At 41.7% G+C, this 16,101-nt stretch overlaps 1 protein-coding gene across 6 annotated transcripts in view; it reads right to left on the bottom strand.

The window, feature by feature from the left end:
- The window catches only part of CSPP1 (centrosome and spindle pole associated protein 1), a 1,363,238-nt gene that overhangs the window by 1,236,437 nt on the left and 110,700 nt on the right, over positions 1-16,101 (bottom strand). For all 6 annotated transcript variants that reach the window (XM_086965839.1, XM_086965840.1, XM_086965843.1 and 3 more), the window contains one exon: positions 2,650-2,753. In XM_086965839.1, coding sequence (XP_086821965.1) covers positions 2,650-2,753 — 104 coding nt within the window. The remainder of the gene's footprint in view (positions 1-2,649; positions 2,754-16,101) is intronic.

The following is a 16,101-nucleotide window of genomic DNA, read 5'->3' as shown; positions in this document are numbered from 1 at the left end:
TGATCTAGTGGACAGGGGCAAGTACTGGGACATGATGTTGAAGGCAGGGTTAGAAGCCTCACTGACTGAGCTTTCAAGACACCTTAATTGGGACACGTTTGCTAACGTACGGTACGGCCAAGAAGGAGAATGTACCCCACCTTTTGAAACTAAAAGGGGGGTTAGACAGGGCTGCATTCTTGCCCCATCTTTGTTTCTATTCTATATTATTAACTTTACCAAGTCCTGAGGACATGAGGGAAGAATTTCTCCAGGGCTGGGGGACAATATGTGCCTTTCCTACTTTATGTGGACAATGCAGTGCTGATCTCCCGCATGGCCAAGGGCATGCAACAATTGCTGAATTGTTTAAACAAGATTGTGGGGGAACTGAAACTAAATTGTTATCATTAAAATCGTATATCAATAAACTCAGGTCCCAGGAATACACAGTCGCATAGTTATCATTGGTGAGACTCATTACTAAGGTCCCAAATTTTAACTACCTTGGTATTATGATTGGCTCTAATTTTAACTGGGAAAAGCTTTTATCACAGAATGTTTCCAAAATTGCAGGGGCTTTGGAAGCTATTTTTAAATTTTCTACGAAACTTGGCCATAAACACATTAAATAATTGATCTCTTTGTACAACACCAAATGTCTCTCTTTGGGAACGTATGGGGCAAGTGTTTGAGGTTATGTTGGACCCAGGGTGTCTGCAGGTTATCGCAAATACATTTCTTGACAGACTGCTCACAGTTCCTAAGAGTAATGGCAGTTTTATAACTCATTCGGAAGCTGGACTTCTGTATATAGGTAATAAAATTAAACTTGCCCCTCTCTTATTGTGGTTGACGAAAAGGCACTCAACTCAGATATTTTCTAGCCAGGTTTTAGCAGACTGTGTTACATTGGACCATTGGGACTCCATCTCTTGGCTTACATATATCAAGATCTTATTCATTTTAGACTGTGCACTGTACACTTTTTGGCAGTTTTACCGCAACAGAGAACAAGGTTTTCCTCATTAACTTGCTGTCCCTGCGACAATATTAGCCAGCAATCCCTTATTCATTTTATGGTATTTTTGTGTTTTTAGAACATACTTACTGTCCAGTTTTTATGGCCTATTTTCGTTTGAATAACCTAAGAACTTGTAGGCCTCTGTTTTTTACACCCGCTAGATTTCATCCTTATATGTTATGCAGTTCTTGGTTATATCTGGCAAGCATTGAGAATTAGGAGATAATTCATAGTTCTATTAAAAAAAACTCTTTTATCATGTATTTTAAGATCGGTTTGCCATTTTTTGCCATTTTCCTTTACTTTTATGAGATTAGTTAATCTGGAATGTTTCCGTTTTAGGGCAAGGGAATGTTACGTACAAAAAGTTTTTATAGTGTAATACTCTTGGAAAACCAGTTTCGGTATCAATGTGTTAATCTCTTTCTGTGACACCAAAATCAGCACTTTAATGTACCAATAGCACTTTATGTTTTTAATGCATCTTTTTAACAATTATGCATTGTTTGTCTGTCTTTTTATGGCTTTATTATCCAAATAGAAGTATTTGACTGACAGACTACTGGTACAATATCAATAAAAATAATTACAAATAAATATATCCACAGTATGAAACAAAAACAGCACACATTCAGTAGTCTGTTTGACTAGTATCACAGTGTGCCATACAATCCATTCACAAAATAGCGAGTATGGTAAAAATGATCCTTTTTACTGTTCACATAATAGTGGGATTACACTTTAAAAAAGAAATAATGTTTGCAATTGAATTGAGTCCTTTTGAAGGGTAATGCACATGGATGACTTCCTGTTTTATCAAGCATAACTGTAAAAAATAGATGCATGTTACAATATTAGAAGAAAAGAGTCTAGTAGAGCATGTATTCTCAAGAGAAGAGGTCTGCTGCCATAAGTAAATGTGCATAAGTGAGGAAAATTGTGAAACTGTCCCAGGGCAGAAGGGAAAGTGGAAGAACTAGTTCTGAAAAGAAAAACCATACATGCATCCAGATAAAACTTACAGGCTTGCTAAGAGCATTCTTGCAGGACATATTAAAAACGTTTCTTGCACATTTTCAAAAAGGAGCAGTGCCAAGGTAACTTCTTCAACGAAAAGAAATGTATTTTAAAAGGAGGAAGGTCACATTAGTTACCTAATGGGGCAGGGCAAGGAGGTAATTTTGGACTTGTAGGTGTCCAAGAGGACCTTAAAACAGGGGTGATGAGTTGAGCTTGTGGCATGGTCGCCACTTGTGTTTTTTTGGCATCTGTGGTAGCTCTCTGCTCCATCTCCATCAATCTGCTGCCATAATCCCATGAGTAAAGGCAAACGGACTGATGTTAGAATATAGACAGTATTATTTGGGTGGCTGCGAAGAGAAGGTCTAGCAGGTTATTTAATCCATTAAACTGGAAAAGTGTTTTTCAAATAGTGCATTTCAGTCAGTTTAGAACCAATAATGCCTGCCCCGGTTTGCAGGTCCTCTTGGACACATACAAGTCCAATATTCTATCCTGCATGGTCAAGAATAACATATTTTATGAACAATATAGAATCTCCCATTTCAGGTTCCTAAAATACACTCTTATTTTGCAGGAGGACCACCAAATTAGCTAAACATAATTCAGATTTGGAACTAGCATACCTGATTAAGATACTTTCTGTAATCTTGACGAAGTTCTTCCTTCAGTTTATGTTTTTTTCTCTCATATTCTTCGCCAAGAGGCAAGCTAACACAGAAATCCTCCTCTGTAAAAGTGTAAACTGCCATTAATTGCACTGAATAAAAATAAACTTTTATGGCTCAGGTCACTGTAATTAACTTAAAGTATAAAACCATATGACCAACAGGTATACAGAGAAAGACAATAGATATCTGGCTGTTAAAGGGCTTCTCCTAAGATCCTCTTCTTCTCAGCCTCTAGAGAACATGGTAAAGAGCATGTTAAGCACTCCTTGATCGTCCCTCATAGGCTTCCAACTAAAAGATTTTCATCGCGGTTCATAAAGTAATTTTTGTGAAAATACTACTATCAAAAGTGCTATCCTTGCTCACAAGTTTGTTTTTTCCACTCCTTGATCACAATTCTCAAAAGTTATTTGTATATTTGCATATCAGTTCCCTTTCTTCATTGAAGGCAGCGCCAAGAGCCCTAGGACAGACGCTGCGCTTTTATAAAACTCAAATAAAATTTGCACAGAAGCAAAATGTGTCATTTGCATCCACAAAAGACAGATCCTGATTCAGAGAATCATCATCAATGAACTTTATTTCGACAACTCGTGTCATACATGCATGTTTTTACAATAAATAAATACAAGATAGTTAAAAATGTTACACCTCGATAAAAACATACAGATTCCTCCTTGTACGAGTGCGGAATCATTGCAGCATACAAATCAATTGAATGATTAACAGGGCACAATCCATCACCCAATTTCCACAAGAGAAAGTCAATATCATCATTCAAACCAACTACTTTAAGCATTTGTTAAAAAGGAGCTAGTGTGTACATTTGAATAAGATGGAAGTCAGAAAACAAATTATGACCAGCGCATGCACAAATTTCTTAAAACTAGAAGCCTAAGTAACACGTCGAGCCACATGGGGCATATGCATTATTAAGGCAGTTACCAACATCACATCAGGGCCACCACAGGTGATATTTTTAAGTCTCAGTCGTTGCATAAGACTATTGTTGGACCCCGCTAGACAGGGTAAAATGCATCAGAGGAGCCAGAGTCACTGACCTGGGGTGGGCATTCCCTATCTTCATTCCCACATGCGACCCAAAAACTTAGCAACAGAACATGAAAACAGTGGCCGAGGATCAGATCTTAAGATTCTGAGTGCAATTGTGCTACTTCTGGTCACCAACTTCTTGCAAAGAGGTTTGATCCATTTCAATTGGAGACTCACATAACCAGGAAAGGCAAATAAAACTGGCAACAGTTTCTACAGAGCCTCTGCAAGCCGGGCATAGCACACCTGCACCTGAAGCCGAAGACCAAAGGTAAGTATGGGTTTTCAGAGTCAAAGTGCCAACCCTAAATTGAAAGCAAAGCTTTCTATCTAGTGGCACAGTGATAGTGTCCCATGAGGGTTTCAAGAAACTGTGGCATTTTAAGTCTAGGAACCTACCCGTCAAAGATGAACTCTCCACCCCATGAGTCTCACAATGAAAAATTCATAGCCAATTGAGGTTCTTTACTGATTCTGATGATGGGGTGGGTTTGCGGGATGGGTTTTTCCAAAGTTCCCTCATGCCTATGTTGATTAATAAATATCTTATTAACTTGCTGTAGCCACTTTATTTTGTGGAATCTATCAGCGTCAATAACATCTCTTAGGGCCATGGCACAGCGGGCTAATTCAAGTGTAGACCATAGCCTTCTCCAAAAAATTAATGGGTGTCTTCTAACTTCAGTGACCAACGCTTTCCAACCCATGTCAAGCATTAAGGGTTTCAGCACGGTGCTAGGGGAAGTCGAGTCAAACTTCTCAAAACATTCTCTGGGATGGTTAAAGCAGAGATATTAGAGAACCCCCAATGTTTTGAGCCGTATAAAGCTGAGCCCAAGGCTTTAGCACAGTAAACCTGTAAGGCTGGGCCAATTGATTTGAAAAAGGAAAAATTATGTTCCTTCACTATGGTCCCGAAGATCTGTCTGTGTTTTTAGGACATAGAATCCACTTTGGGTTTCCATGATATGTTCGAAGACAGGGTGACACCCAAGAAGATAAAAACATCTGCCATCTCAAGTGGCTTGTCCCCAAACATCACTCTTCCCCATGTTGCTTAAAAGATGTATACTTCGTTTTTATGGCAGGGGAGAGTGGGGGCTTCCCACCCTAAATCCTGTGGTGCTCCAAATGAGGTAACAACCTCAAAGTTAATCAGCAGTAATAAAGTTCAGTAGCTGCAGTAAATTCATCAAAGTAAATTTTTTAATCCATGGAAGTCATATATTTGTCAACATATAGACTGTGGCACCAACATTTTGATAGTTCAATTTAACTCAGCAAATATATTTCAGGGAAACCACTATCCCAATGCATTTCGGGATTTACATCCCTTCATCAGGGGAATGAGGATCTGCGAAGGAAATAAACACTAGTTTTAGGAAGTGGACTTTACCTTGCCCATCAAGAAAAAAATTGTTAATAAAACGGGGATTGACACTTAAAGTGATCAGAAAAGAAGACTGGAGGAATGTGCTTGTGCCAGGAAAAACACGGAAGAAAGAAATTCCCAAGTTCGGTGGCTAACACCGTGATACTAAACATGTGCTGCACGCACTGAAAAACACTAAGGTGGTATGCTGTGAAAAGTACGAATCATCGGCTCCATCACCGAAAGGGACACCCATTCAAAGTGCGTTCGAACCGTTTAAGTCATCTGAAACAATGCGGTGCATTCGAATATCGTCTTACCCCAAACGCTCATCGGCAGCGTTACAGTGTGCTGTGACTCTCGGTTAGGAAAAGCCAGTGCTCTCGGTTAGGGAAAGCCAGTGCTCGCGTTGGATATTTAACCGGACACTAAAAACGGACCAAAGTTTAAGTGGTGAACATAGATGATGGACACCCGTGACAGGGTGAGAAAAAGTGCTACCCATATCATCTAATTAAAGAGTGAAGTCCTGAGGGTTCAAAGGAGTGTATTAAAGTATCATGCCGGCGGAACAACGCGAAAATAGTGATAATAGGCAACAAAACATAGTGAGGTACATGTCAGCGAAAATAGTGTCGGCCATCTTGGATCAGGGAAGGTCGACAGACAGATACTGACAGTGACTCCGGATGGTAATTAAACATATGGACCCATGTAAGCATCAGAATAAGCTAAATGGTATAAGATAATGTCAATCGCCTAATATATACTAAAAACCAGATCATTAAGAAAAACATGTAAAAGGAAACACGAGTGCAAAACAATGAAGTCTGGTGTAAGATGTATAGGAGGAAAAAGAAATAGACAGTGAGTGAACCAGTGGGAAAAAAGAAGTATGAGGTCAATGAAAAATAAGATCAAAGAAAAAATGCATCACAATGACAGGTAAATTTAAGGGATGGGTTAGAGTGAGATTAGACAAGATGAGTGATTGTATGTTAGAGATAACAGCTGTATTCGATTCGATCATTCAGTCCTTTCGGTTGGCTCGATTCCAACCGTTTGATCCAGAAGAGTTCACGTTGCAAAAGTATCTTTCGGTTGTCAACGCCCTGTCTCAGTGGGACAACCTCTAGTACAAGGAACCTCAGTTGACTTATGTTATGTTGAGCCGAGATGTAGTGGGCTGCTAGAGGAGATTTCAGGTTCTTATTTCTTATCGTACTTTTGTGTTCTGTTAAACGAGTTTTTAGTTTCCTTTCAGTTTTACCCACATAGGGTAAGTCACATGGACACTTCAGTAGGTACACCAGGTTCATGGAATCACAAGTTGCATTGGTTTTCAAACAGATGGGCTTACCAGATCGGGGGTGATTCATGGAATTCCCTTTTATCACGTTGTTGCAGTGACTGCAGTTATGGCAAGGTTTAGTACCTGAAAACATGGTGGTCGGGCATTTTGGTTTAGATTCCAACATATTTTTCAAATTGTTCGCTCGCTGATAAGCAAATAAAGGAGTACAGTCAAACAAGCCTTGAAAATCAGGTCCATGTTGTATCATTGCCCAGTTTCGTAAGATGACTTTCTTTATCAAAGGACTTCTTGAGGAATACTTAGAAACAAAAACAGGTCTTTCCATTTTACCCTGTCCAACTTTGGGTGTTAAAAGATCTTGTCTGTCTTTCAATCTGGCGCGTTCACGTGCTGCCAGTAATGTTGCTTCGGGGTATTTCCTTTCACGATATTTCTGTAGGATGTTTTCCTCAGTTTGTTTATAGTCATCTGGTCCCGAGCAAATCCTTTTAGCTCTGAGTAACTGCGAAAAGGGTAGGTGTTTTTTTAGCGAATTTGGGTGACAACTGGTGTATAATAGAGCATTATTCCGGTCTGTTTTTTTGGTGTATAGTGAAGTCTTTAGACTTGAGTTCTCCAAGGTGACTTGAATGTCCAAGAAAGGTAAGGTGACGTTGTCTGTGTTGTGGGTGAACTGAATATGGTCGTCTACCTGATTGATGTAAGAGATGAATTCATTGATTTCTGTAGCAGAACCTGACCATATTAAAAAGATGTCATCTATGTATCTCCAATAGGTGACAATTTTGTTCCGCCAGTAGTCGTTTTCCAAAATGTTGTCGATTTCCAAACGGTGCATGAACAGATTTGCGTAGCTGGGAGCTGCGCAATTGCCCATGGAAGTCTCAACTAGTTGTAGGTAGAATTCATTATCCCAACAGAAGTAGCTGTGGTACAGCATGAACTGCATCAGTTCTAGTAGTAGCACTTTCAAGTCGTTATCCATATTACTGGTCAGTAGAAAGGATTCCATTGCTTAAATACCCCGATTGTGTGGAATAGATGTATATAGGGCGCATACATCAATCGTCACTAGGATGTACTGGGTATTCGGTCTTAGGGTCACTTTATGCAATTGATTCAAAAAGTCTGTGGAGTCACGTATGTAAGTGGACATGTTTCTCACCAAGGGTTGTAAGTACATGTCAACGAATTTTCCAGTTGGTTCATGAATGGAATTTTTTGTGGATACTATGGGTCTAAATGGAGGTTGCTGCAGACTTTTGTGGATTTTAGGCAGCATATGAATGCTGGGGCACTTCGGGTGTGGGTGTATCAGGTATTTTAAATCCTTCTCAGTGATGGTTCCCATTGTCTTGGCTTTCTCCAAGATAGTTCTTAAAATCTTCGAAAAGGCTTCCGTGGGGTCAGAAATTAATTTCAAGTAGAGCTGATTGTCTTGCACATGAGAAGTTACACTGTCTTTATAGAACTCTTGGTCCAATACCACTATGGCTCCTCCCTTGTCAGCTTTACAACAAGTTATGTTTCTGTTGTTGATGATTTCGTTAAGAGTTCTGTATTCGTTGCAGTTGAAGTTCTTGATTTTAGGCGGTGGTTCTTTGAAAACTTTTCTCAAGGCATTCAGGGTGATGGTTTCATAGGAATCCAGTATTTTGTGGCTCACTGGAGCCATGAAGGAACTCTTGCTTCTTAACTCTTTGCAGGCATGTGTTGTCAATTGGCCCGTGGGAGGGTTCACATTCGTGAAAAAATGTCGTAATCGTAAATTGCGCATAAATTTGAATACGCAAATCTCCATTTCAAGTTCGTTCGAGTGGTAAGTTGGGACGAAAGATATCCCCTTTTGCAAAACATTCACCTGATTGGTTGTTAATTGTGTCTGTGATATATTTATCACTAAGTTCTTTTGCTCCTGGTTGCTTGGGCTATGGATGTTGTTGTTGTTGTTGTTGTGTTTGCGGTTTCTGCCCCTCCTGGTTCTACGCTTACGGCTGCACCTTTCTCTAAAAAAGGAACACCAGAGGTAGTAGGAATGTTCTGGATGTTGTCGTTGCCCTTGTCCTGTGGAGTTGTTCTTTGGGCCCTGCCCTGGGGTGGACCCCGTTTTTGGGTTGTAGATCCGTCAGATGAAGTGTCATCGGATGAGTGATAGGTGGAGGGTCTTTGTTGTCTCCGTTGGGCGTAGACTTCCGCCCAACTGTACACCTCCCCTAATTTATAGTCCATAGTATCTCTTTTATATTTTCTGATTTTTCTGTCATTTATTTCTTTGGTGTATTTGTCCAACTGGACATTGATGTCTTCTAAAGCTTTATCTAACTCTTCCTTGTTCATGTTTTTCTCCAAGTTTTTTTGAATCTGGCCTATCTCTTTCTCCAGGTTGTTAATTACTTTGGAAAGTTCTTCAACAATTAGAAGAATGAGGTCTAAAGAGCAGCGATTCAATATAGCGTACCATCGTTCCGTGAACTTCGGGTTGTTCCGGCAGAGAGTGGGCTTTAAGGCGATGCGTAACCCTCTAGGGATGCGTAGGTCTTTGTGGTACCGGATCAGAGTCCCAGCGTGTAGACGCTGATTGATAATTCTCTTAGACATATACAGTAGTTGCCTTAACATACTCGGATTGGAGAAGGTACTGGTTGAGGTTGGGTCCACCTCTTGAACAAGTGAATATATCCGTTTAGTTTCATCCTGATCAAATCCAAATGTTTCCGCACGGTTTGCAGTGATATTTGCGATTTCTTCGTAAGACATTTTTGTTGGGGTGCTCGCACAATGGCCAAAAGTAGATAACAAAAATGAAAGGTGGTGTGGCACACCCTAGTTTAGGAAGATTTTTGACAAAGGTATTCGTTGGGAACAAAGTAAATTGTTTCTGGGCGCCGCAGGGGTCGTCTCTTTTGGCTGAGGAGAGACGCGAAAAATTGTAAACAAATGGCAGGGGAGAGTGGGGGCTTCCCACCCTAAATCCTGTGGTGCTCCAAATGAGGTAACAACCTCAAAGTTAATCAGCAGTAATAAAGTTCAGTAGCTGCAGTAAATTCATCAAAGTAAATTTTGTAATCCATGGAAGTCATATATTTGTCAACATATAGACTGTGGTACCAACATTTCGATAGTTCAATTCAACTCAGCAAATATATTTCAGGGAAACCACTATCCCAATGCATTTCGGGATTTACATCCCTTCATCATTGGAATGAGGATCTGCGAAGGAAATAAACACTAGTTTTAGGAAGTGGACTTTACCTTGCCCATCAAGAAAAAAATTGTTAATAAAACGGGGATTGACACTTAAAGTGATCAGAAAAGAAGACTGGAGGAATGTGCTTGTGCCAGGAAAAACACGGAAGAAAGAAATTCCCAAGTCCGGTGGCTAACACCGTGATACTAAACATGTGCTGCACGCGCTGAAAAACACTAAGGTGGTATGCTGTGAAAAGTACGAATCATCGGCTCCATCACTGAAAGGGACACCCATTCAAAGTGCGTTCGAACCGTTTAAGTCATCTGAAACAATGCGGTGCATTCGAATATCGTCTTACCCCAAACGCTCATCGGCAGCGTTACAGTGTGCTGTGACTCTCGGTTAGGAAAAGCCAGTGCTCTCGGTTAGGGAAAGCCAGTGCTCGCGTTGGATATTTAACCGGACACTAAAAACGGACCAAAGTTTAAGTGGTGAACATAGATGATGGACACCCGTGACAGGGTGAGAAAAAGTGCTACCCATATCATCTAATTAAAGAGTGAAGTCCCGAGGGTTCAAAGGAGTGTATTAAAGTATCATGCCGTCGGAACAACGCGAAAATAGTGATAATAGGCAACAAAACATAGTGGCTTATTAAGGTACATGTCAGCGAAAATCCCAAAATGTATTGGGATAGTGGTTTCCCTGAAATATATTTGCTGAGTTAAATTGAACTATCGAAATGTTGGAACCACAGTCTATATGTTGACAAATATATGACTTCCATGGATTAAAAAATTTACTTTGATGAATTTACTGCAGCTACTGAACTTTATTACTGCTGATTAACTTTGAGGTTGTTACCTCATTTGGAGCACCACAGGATTTAGGGTGGGAAGCCCCCACTCTCCCCTGCCATTTGTTTACAATTTTTCGCGTCTCTCCTCAGCCAAAAGAGACGACCCCTGCGGCGCCCAGAAACAATTTACTTTGTTCCCAACGAATACCTTTGTCAAAAATCTTCCTAAACTAGGGTGTGCCACACCACCTTTCATTTTTGTTATCTACTTTTGGCCATTGTGCGAGCACCCCAACAAAAATGTCTTACGAAGAAATCGCAAATATCACTGCAAACCGTGCGGAAACATTTGGATTTGATCAGGATGAAACTAAACGGATATATTCACTTGTTCAAGAGGTGGACCCAACCTCAACCAGTACCTTCTCCAATCCGAGTATGATAAGGCAACTACTGTATATGTCTAAGAGAATTATCAATCAGCGTCTACACGCTGGGACTCTGATCCGGTACCACAAAGACCTACGCATCCCTAGAGGGTTACGCATCGCCTTAAAGCCCACTCTCTGCCGGAACAACCCGAAGTTCACGGAACGATGGTACGCTATATTGAATCGCTGCTCTTTAGACCTCATTCTTCTAATTGTTGAAGAACTTTCCAAAGTAATTAACGACCTGGAGAAAGAGATAGGCCAGATTCAAAAAAATTTGGAGAAAAACATGAACAAGGAAGAGTTAGATAAAGCTTTAGAAGACATCAATGTCCAGTTGGACAAATACACCAAAGAAATAAATGACAGAAAAATCAGAAAATATAAAAGATACTATGGACTATAAATTAGGGGAGGTGTACAGTTGGGCAGAAGTCTACGCCCAACGGAGACAACAAAGACCCTCCACCTATCACTCATCGGATGACACTTCATCTGACGGATCTACAACCCAAAAACGGGGTCCACCCCAGGGCAGGGCCCAAAGAACAACTCCACAGGACAAGGGCAACGACAACATCCAGAACATTCCTACTACCTCTGGTGTTCCTTTTTTAGAGAAAGGTGCAGCCGTAAGCGTAGAACCAGGAGGGGCAGAAACCGCAACCACAACAACAACAACAACATCCATAGCACAAGCAACCAGGAGCAAAAGAACTTAGTGATAAATATATCACAGACACAATTAACAACCAATCAGGTGAATGTTTTGCAAAAGGGGATATCTTTCGTCCCAACTTACCACTCGAACAAACTTGAAATGGAGATTTGCGTATTCAAATTTATGCGCAATTTACGATTACGACATTTTTTCACGAATGTGAACCCTCCCACGGGCCAATTGACAACACATGCCTGCAAAGAGTTAAGAATCAAGAGTTCCTTCATGGCTCCAGTGAGCCACAAAATACTGGATTCCTATGAAACCATCACCCTGAATGCCTTGAGAAAAGTTTTCAAAGAACCACCGCCTAAAATCAAGAACTTCAACTGCAACGAATACAGAACTCTTAACGAAATCATCAACAACAGAAACATAACTTGTTGTAAAGCTGACAAGGGAGGAGCCATAGTGGTATTGGACCAAGAGTTCTATAAAGACAGTGTAACTTCTCATGTGCAAGACAATCAGCTCTACTTGAAATTAATTTCTGACCCCACGGAAGCCTTTTCGAAGATTTTAAGAACTATCTTGGAGAAAGCCAAGACAATGGGAACCATCACTGAGAAGGATTTAAAATACCTGATACACCCACACCCGAAGTGCCCCAGCATTCATATGCTGCCTAAAATCCACAAAAGTCTGCAGCAACCTCCATTTAGACCCATAGAATCCACAAAAAATTCCATTCATGAACCAACTGGAAAATTCGTTGACATGTACTTACAACCCTTGGTGAGAAACATGTCCACTTACATACGTGACTCCACAGACTTTTTGAATCAATTGCATAAAGTGACCCTAAGACCGAATACCCAGTACATCCTAGTGACGATTGATGTATGTGCCCTATATACATCTATTCCACACAATCGGGGTATTGAAGCAATGGAATCCTTTCTACTGACCAGTAATATGGATGACGACTTGAAAGTGCTACTACTAGAACTGATGCAGTTCATGCTGTACCACAGCTACTTCTGTTGGGATAATGAATTCTACCTACAACTAGTTGGGACTTCCATGGGCAATTGCGCAGCTCCCAGCTACGCAAATCTGTTCATGCACCGTTTGGAAATCGACAACATTTTGGAAAACGACTACTGGCGGAACAAAATTGTCACCTATTGGAGATACATAGATGACATCTTTTTAATATGGTCAGGTTCTGCTACAGAAATCAATGAATTCATCTCTTACATCAATCAGGTAGACGACCATATTCAGTTCAACCACAACACAGACAACGTCACCTTACCTTTCTTGGACATTCAAGTCACCTTAGAGAACTCAAGTCTAAAGACTTCACTATACACCAACAAAACAGACCGGAATAATGCTCTATTATACACCAGTTGTCACCCAAATTCGCTAAAAAAACACCTACCCTTTTAGCAGTTACTCAGAGCTAAAAGGATTTGCTCGGGACCAGATGACTATAAACAAACTGAGGAAAACATCCTACAGAAATATCGTGAAAGGAAATACCCCGAAGCAACATTACTGGCAGTACGTGAACGCGCCAGATTGAAAGACAGACAAGATCTTTTAACACCCAAAGTTGGACAGGGTAAAACGGAAAGACCTGTTTTTGTTTCTAAGTATTCCTCAAGAAGTCCTTTGATAAAGAAAGTCATCTTACGAAACTGGGCAATGATACAACATGAACCTGATTTTCAAGGCTTGTTTGACAGTACTCCTTTATTTGCTTATCAGCGAGCGAACAATTTGAAAAATATGTTGGAATCTAAACCAAAATGCCCGACCACCATGTTTTCAGGTACTAAACCTTGCCATAACTGCAGTCACTGCAACAACGTGATAAAAGGGAATTCCATGAATCACCCCCGATCTGGTAAGCCCATCTGTTTGAAAACCAATGCAACTTGTGATTCCATGAACCTGGTGTACCTACTGAAGTGTCCATGTGACTTACCCTATGTGGGTAAAACTGAAAGGAAACTAAAAACTCGTTTAACAGAACACAAAAGTACGATAAGAAATAAGAACCTGAAATCTCCTCTAGCAGCCCACTACATCTCGGCTCAACATAACATAAGTCAACTGAGGTTCCTTGTACTAGAGGTTGTCCCACTGAGACAGGGCGTTGACAACCGAAAGATACTTTTGCAACGTGAACTCTTCTGGATCAAACGGTTGGAATCGAGCCAACCGAAAGGACTGAATGATCGAATCGAATACAGCTGTTATCTCTAACATACAATCACTCATCTTGTCTAATCTCACTCTAACCCATCCCTTAAATTTACCTGTCATTGTGATGCATTTTTTCTTTGATCTTATTTTTCATTGACCTCATACTTCTTTTTTCCCACTGGTTCACTCACTGTCTATTTCTTTTTCCTCCTATACATCTTACACCAGACTTCATTGTTTTGAACTCGTGTTTCCTTTTACATGTTTTTCTTAATGATCTGGTTTTTAGTATATATTAGGCGATTGACATTATCTTATACCATTTAGCTTATTCTGATGCTTACATGGGTCCATATATTTAATTACCATCCGGAGTCACTGTCAGTATCTGTCTGTCGACCTTCCCTGATCCAAGATGGCCGACACTATTTTCGCTGACATGTACCTTAATAAGCCACTATGTTTTGTTGCCTATTAGCACTATTTTCGCGTTGTTCCGCCGGCATGATACTTTAATACACTCCTTTGAACCCTCGGGACTTCACTCTTTAATTAGATGATATGGGTAGCACTTTTTCTCACCCTGTCACGGGTGTCCATCATCTATGTTCACCACTTAAACTTTGGTCCGTTTTTAGTGTCCGGTTAAATATCCAACGCGAGCACTGGCTTTCCCTAAACGAGAGCACTGGCTTTTCCTAACCGAGAGTCACAGCACACTGTAACGCTGCCGATGAGCGTTTGGGGTAAGACGATATTCGAATGCACCGCATTGTTTCAGAAGACTTAAACGGTTCGAACGCACTTTGAATGGGTGTCCCTTTCGGTGATGGAGCCGATGATTCGTACTTTTCACAGCATACCACCTTAGTGTTTTTCAGCGCTTGCAGCACATGTTTAGTATCACGGTGTTAGCCACCGGACTTGGGAATTTCTTTCTTCCGTGTTTTTCCTGGCACAAGCACATTCCTCCAGTCTTCTTTTCTGATCACTTTAAGTGTCAATCCCCGTTTTATTAACAATTTTTTTCTTGATGGGCAAGGTAAAGTCCACTTCCTAAAACTAGTGTTTATTTCCTTCGCAGATCCTCATTCCCCTGATGAAGGGATGTAAATCCCAAAATGCATTGGGATAGTGGTTTCCCTGAAATATATTTGCTGAGTTAAATTGAACTATCAAAATGTTGGTGCCACAGTCTATATGTTGACAAATATATGACTTCAATGGATTAAAAAATTTACTTTGATGAATTTACTGCAGCTACTGAACTTTATTACTGCTGATTAACTTTGAGGTTGTTACCTCATTTGGAGCACCACAGGATTTAGGGTGGGAAGCCCCCACTCTCCCCTGCCATTTGTTTACAATTTTTCGCGTCTCTCCTCAGCCAAAAGAGACGACCCCTGCGGCGCCCAGAAACAATTTACTTTGTTCCCAACGAATACCTTTGTCAAAAATCTTCCTAAACTAGGGTGTGCCACACCACCTTTCATTTTTGTTATCTACTTCGTTTTTATGGCATTGATCTCGAGACCTAGCGATCTACGAAATCCCCAAAAAGGTGTAGTGCACGCGGGGGCGCTAGAAGGCGCACACACGGAATGGCTGCCTAGCTATGTAGCTCCCGTTCCTTGGAGCACTATCCTGCATATATCCTTTGCCACTGGGGATTAAATTTACGCTGCTGCTTGCCATCTACTGCAGCGAGTGACCCCCTACACTCGACCAGAAGTTTGGACCTCCAGCGCCTACTGGACCGGAGCAATCGCCTTCCAAAAATCTGCCGCAGCGACCCTCTGAGACTGCCGAGCGCGGAGGCCGGCCAGCGAGAGCTACGCGAGGCCGCTGCTCGCCACGAGGCTACAGGCCCCACTCGCCCCCGCTGTTTTGGCGCCTGGGACAGTCCCGGTCCTGTACTCCCTGCTGCCGGTGCGGACTGCTGCGGACTGCGGGGGCGGGCCGTCACCCGGGAGTGCCTGCCCGACATATCTGTTCTGCCACTGACGGATCTGCCTCTGGGGACCTGCACCTTCCAACTCGGTGCGGTCCAGACATCTACGGAGGTGGAGGTTTCCCGGGACCCTGCTGCACTGCCGAGAGAGGTGCGGGGAACCGGAGCACCAGCGGCGGCCTGACTGCCCGGGCAGTGGCGGTGAGTAGAGGTTTGCACTCCCGTCCTGCGGGAGCCATTTGCCGTGCCTGCGGGGCTCGCTCTTCTTAGAGGTGCTTGACAGCGGTCTTTTCCTATCTCGCACCCCGGACCGAACTCATTGCTGTGACGACCTGCTGCGACGAATGTGGCCAACTGTCGGGGGTTCAACTGACCACTCTGCCCCATACTTCTGCAGTCGCAGTGTTTGCTGCTGGCC

Source organism: Lissotriton vulgaris, chromosome 4_1, assembly GCF_964263255.1.
Source record: "Lissotriton vulgaris chromosome 4_1, aLisVul1.2, whole genome shotgun sequence".
Classification (NCBI taxonomy): Eukaryota; Metazoa; Chordata; class Amphibia; order Caudata; family Salamandridae; genus Lissotriton; species Lissotriton vulgaris.
This window is presented reverse-complemented; position numbering and strand designations above follow the sequence as displayed.